Consider the following 4799-nt stretch of genomic DNA (forward strand, 5'->3'; position numbering starts at 1 on the left):
CTTGAAAATTTTACAGAGATTACGAGTATAGTAATGATTGATTACAATTTAAAAGTAAAAGGTACAACCGCACTGTACCAGAAATTGGAAATTAATTAACAATAAAGTAGTAATTCTAAATTATAAAGTAGAGTGAGTCGCAGCTCTAAATTATAATATAAGACGAGTCGCGAAGACGAGAAAATAAAGTATTATTAAAGATCTACCTTGACGACACAAAGTAGCTGACGAACTAAGTTAAAATTGATTTTAGGACGCAGTGAATAAAGACTCGGAGACGACTTTCTTATTGCAATAGTTTAATACGATTGCTGAATTTCGACTGACTCCGTCCGCAAGATCGACTGACTTCCTTCTGTCCGTCCCCACTGCAGGGTCGCCTCCCTCCAGGCATCCGGTGAACCCAAGATTTCCCAGGGTTGGCTACTTCGTCCGGATGGAGATGGATTTTTGGATTCTGGTAAGGGAACTCTCCGCCTTCGAAGACATCAGAAGTGGCGAGCTCTTCATAATCTTAATAGGTTCGATGAAAATTGCAAATTTCATAAGTTGGTATCTAGCGGTAAATTTCAAAAGCGAGTTGTTATAATATTTAGCTTCGTTGAATCTCTGCGTCGGTAGATAAGGATAATATTCGTTTTCATCGAGTCTTTCTCGCAGTCATCCAATTATTGATTTTTTGATACGCGAATGAGAGACTCTTTGTCTTATAAAATAATTTCGTACTCTTATATTATAATTCATTTTACAGCAAGAGAGGCTTATTAATTAAACTATAGTAAAAGTTAATATTCTTGTAATTATTATATCTCATCATTAATTTTTTTTTTCACTTATTAATTACATTATATTTTTGGATTTCATTTAGTTTCCTCTCTTGTTGTATCATATATTTCTTATTGACATTTTACTTTTATTACAGCATCTATATGGAAGAGGTTATTATTATAATTCAATTATCACAATTTGTTACTATCATTTGTAAATTTATGATTTTTCTCTTGGCTCCTTATACTTTTACTTTAGCATAGGAGTCCGGTTCTTTTCCTATATATATATATATTATAATAATAACCTCTTCCATATAGATGCTGTAATAAAAGTAAAAGTTCCTATATATATATATATATATATATATATATATATATATACATATATATATATATATATATATATATATATATATATATATATATATATATAAATTACAGTGGCGATCAAAAGTTTCGGGCCAAGCAGATTTTTTTCCATATTTTGGATATAGGAAAAATGAATTAAAAAAAAGATTAATTATACATAGAATAACATATTTTATTATGAATAAGCGTTGATAATGCTAGAGTAACAATTACAATAATTTTTTTATTTAACATATTACAAAAGACTCATGATCATAAATATCGGGCTAGGAACTTCAAGTTACTTCAAATCACAAAAATTAACTAAATCACTAGAAAATACTAAAAAAAAACAATAGTAATATTTAATTTAGTAGCCATCCCTTTAGAAATAATGACTGCTGCGCAACGACGTGGCATTGACTCGGTTAAACGGGTGATTAAGTCTCGAGGGATTTTTTTCCATTCTTCATTTAAAGTGTTGAATAAAACCCGTTTATTCGAATGTTTCTTGTTGGCTACTCGGCGACCAAATTCATCCCAAAAATGCTCAATAGGATTTAAATCCGGAGACTGAGCAGGCCATTCCAAAACTCGCACTTTTTTTGCAGACAAATACTGTGATACGATCTTTGAAGCATGTTTTGGATCTCTATCATGTTGGAAGATCCATCCATGAGGCATATTATCCTTCGCGTAAGGAAGCATTTGCTTGTCAAGTATGTCCTTATACACGAAGCGATCCATCACACCTTCAATTTCTACCAATGGACCCACTCCTTCATACGAAAAGGTTCCCCAAAGCATGACTCCACCTCCGCCGTGTTTCACTGTTGGTATTTGGTATTTGGAATCGTATCTGGTACCAACGGATCGTCGAACATACTGTTTTCCGTCACTTCCAAATAATTTAAACTTGGATTCATCAGAGAATAGTACTTTTTTCCAATCCTGCACAGTCCAGTCTTTATGATTCTCGGCAATCGGGCTCTCCAATTCTTTTTACTAATGAGAAGTTTCTTTACACCGATTCGACCGAATAGCCCAATATCCCTCAGACGTCTGGATACTGTGATACGACTCACATCAGCAAGGTTCTCGTCACGTAATTCCTGGGCAATCATGCCGGCAGTCTTCCGAACGTCAACCACAGACTTTCTTCTTATTAATTTGTCAACCCGCGCTGTTGTTTTCCGGGGTCGATCACTTCGTGGACGATCAGCTACACTTCCTGTAGTCTTAAATTTGTTGATAATATAATTCACCGTTGTTTTACCTATTGATAACAATTTTGCTGAAATTTCTCGCGACGTCTTGCCTTCTCTTGAAAGCTTCACAACAACTTTGCGTAATTGTATTGTCGTGTGTGGCGACATGATGTTCGCTAGACGACTTGTTGTGAACTAATGTAAACATTTCAATACTATAACACTCTCAATGCAAACAAATACATCATCAGAGTACCTAGTTATATCTTGGCCCGATATTTTTGAACACACAAATTAATGCATTCCAGGAATAATGAAGTAAATATATACATTCCTTTATCTTAAACTACACTGATTTACTGTTAAAACTAAATACTTTTATGACATTCAGGCACTCTTTACTATATAATTATCGTTTTTCGAATATCGCAAAAAAATATTTGGCCCGAAACTTTTGATCGCCACTGTATATATATGTGTGTGGGTACAGTAATGCTTGTCATATTATGCTTTCAAATTATTAATTCTTTATTGGCTACACTGAGAAAAGAGTCTTCCATGTAGATTTACATTTTATTGTGGAATTAATATGAGAAAAAAGGGATTGAAGCGTCCAACCCTTTTTTTTACGTCTGGAAAATGCTTTACGCATCCCCCGAGGAGCAGGAACTCCCCGGGGGTATGTGGGACTCCCCCTATAGACGGGATATACCCACTAAAAACCAGACGGTGGTCACTACCCGGCGATTATGGGTGGGCCCTGGGGTCGCTTTCGCATTCTACCAGGACCCACTCTCGCCAATCCCCCCGGATGGTCGGGGGGGATTACTACCATGATGCGCCGTTGAGAAAACTCAACGGCGCATCACCGACGGCGCCGCGGTGACCACAGCGCGGCGCCGCTACCTACCCTGAGGCCAAGGTGCAATGGGGAGTGGGTGTTCCCGCACCCACCCCCCTTGGCCCCTGGGGGAAATGAGAATTAATTCTCACCTCCCCCCACTAATGACCGGATGTACAGCCAAGTTTTGGGGCGAGAGGGGTCTAACAGACCCCTCGAGTTCACTGCCCCGTAGGGGAGAGGGGGGAAAGACTAAGTCTTTCCCCTTCCTACTCCCCCACTTAACTTTGCTGGGGAATGACGGAGGGAGAGGTGGAATACACCTGTTCTCCGCTCGGGGGGGACGGAACATAGTTCCCCCCACCCAAAGCATTCGCATCGTCTACCCCTAAGTCCCCACATAAGGGGCACCTGGAGGCCGACCTACACCCCGCCCTGGAGTGGCCAGGTGTACCATACCGATAACACCTGTTACCTCTGTCCACCCCAGAGCGGCAAGAGGTGCTCAGGTATCTTAACGTTAGGCACCTCAAACACCTCAGAGGGCGGGCCTTCGGATCCTTGATCCCCCCACTACCCTCTCTCCTCTCCTTCTCATTCTTTCCGCCCCCAGTATCTTTACTGGGTCGGATTTCTTCCTTACCCTTCTCCGATTTCCTTTTCCTCTTAACAACTCTCCACTCCTCCTCCTGTCCCTTTTTCTCTCTCATCTTCTTTTCCTCTCCCTCCTTAAGAATCCCGGTAGGATCCTTCACTCCAGAGTGACTCGGGTGACACCCCCGCCCACACCTCTTTGTAGGTTGTGAGGAGCTTTCAGTTCTTCACAATTCATCAAAATCGTGTCCTGCGATCCGGCTCTCACTTCATCGTGAGGATCCAGATCGCAGGACACGCCAACCTCTTTTTGCTCAGGAACGACCTGAAGGGCCTTTCTCCTGAGCTTCGGCCGGGCTTGGATTGCTTGATCCATTTTCCCGGCCGAACCATCTCCATTCTGCTCCAAAAGCAGCCGACCTACCTCTTCGAGGTAATCCCTCAACTTATCAATGATGCCATAAGTTAGTTCGGCACTGTACTCTGTCCAGTACCCGGCATCATTGTACTCCTTCGTGCTTTCGACTTCCTCGAGCCATTGATATAGATCAAGGCCCGAGGATCGAATTTTCTCGACTCTGGCGATAGCCAATGCCCCCGAGGGCCTCGCCAGTAAGTCCTCGGGTAACCCTTCGCTCGATGACGACGAAGGGGGGTCAGAGACAATAGCCCCCCTCCGCCGGTCCACCGTATCTGACCCGGTGGCGGTAACTCCACTACATCGGCTCATCCCATGTTTTGGCACACTCTTGGTCCCTTCAGGATCTCCCGGGAGTTGTGGGTCCTAATTCCCGACAACCACACCGGGATCACCATCCAGGTGAGCCCCCCACCACTAACCTAACCCACTACGTCAAGGTAGTGTGCACCCTTCGAAGAGGGCCGATAGATGGCCCTTAGTGATCTGGCCGCGTACACGGTGACGAGTCGTGCCGTTTGACCAAATCGGGCGACATCCCCTTTGGCCCCTAGCTCGCCTGGGCCACGTTTACTTTTGGCATCCCTCGGGTAACACCCCTGGCCTACGCCTTTGACTCC

At 42.6% G+C, this 4799-nt stretch overlaps 1 protein-coding gene across 1 annotated transcript; it reads right to left on the reverse strand.

Moving 5' to 3' along the window:
* Window positions 1-1945: 1945 nt before the first annotated feature.
* Window positions 1946-2494, reverse strand: LOC140675800 (uncharacterized). Its single transcript, XM_072910406.1, has one exon. It carries the CDS (start codon window positions 2492-2494, stop codon window positions 1946-1948), a length of 549 nt encoding a protein of 182 aa, XP_072766507.1.
* Between the last annotated feature and the right edge of the window lie 2305 nt (window positions 2495-4799).

This window comes from Anoplolepis gracilipes, unplaced genomic scaffold (assembly GCF_047496725.1).
Source record: "Anoplolepis gracilipes unplaced genomic scaffold, ASM4749672v1 Contig18, whole genome shotgun sequence".
Taxonomy (NCBI): Eukaryota; Metazoa; Arthropoda; class Insecta; order Hymenoptera; family Formicidae; genus Anoplolepis; species Anoplolepis gracilipes.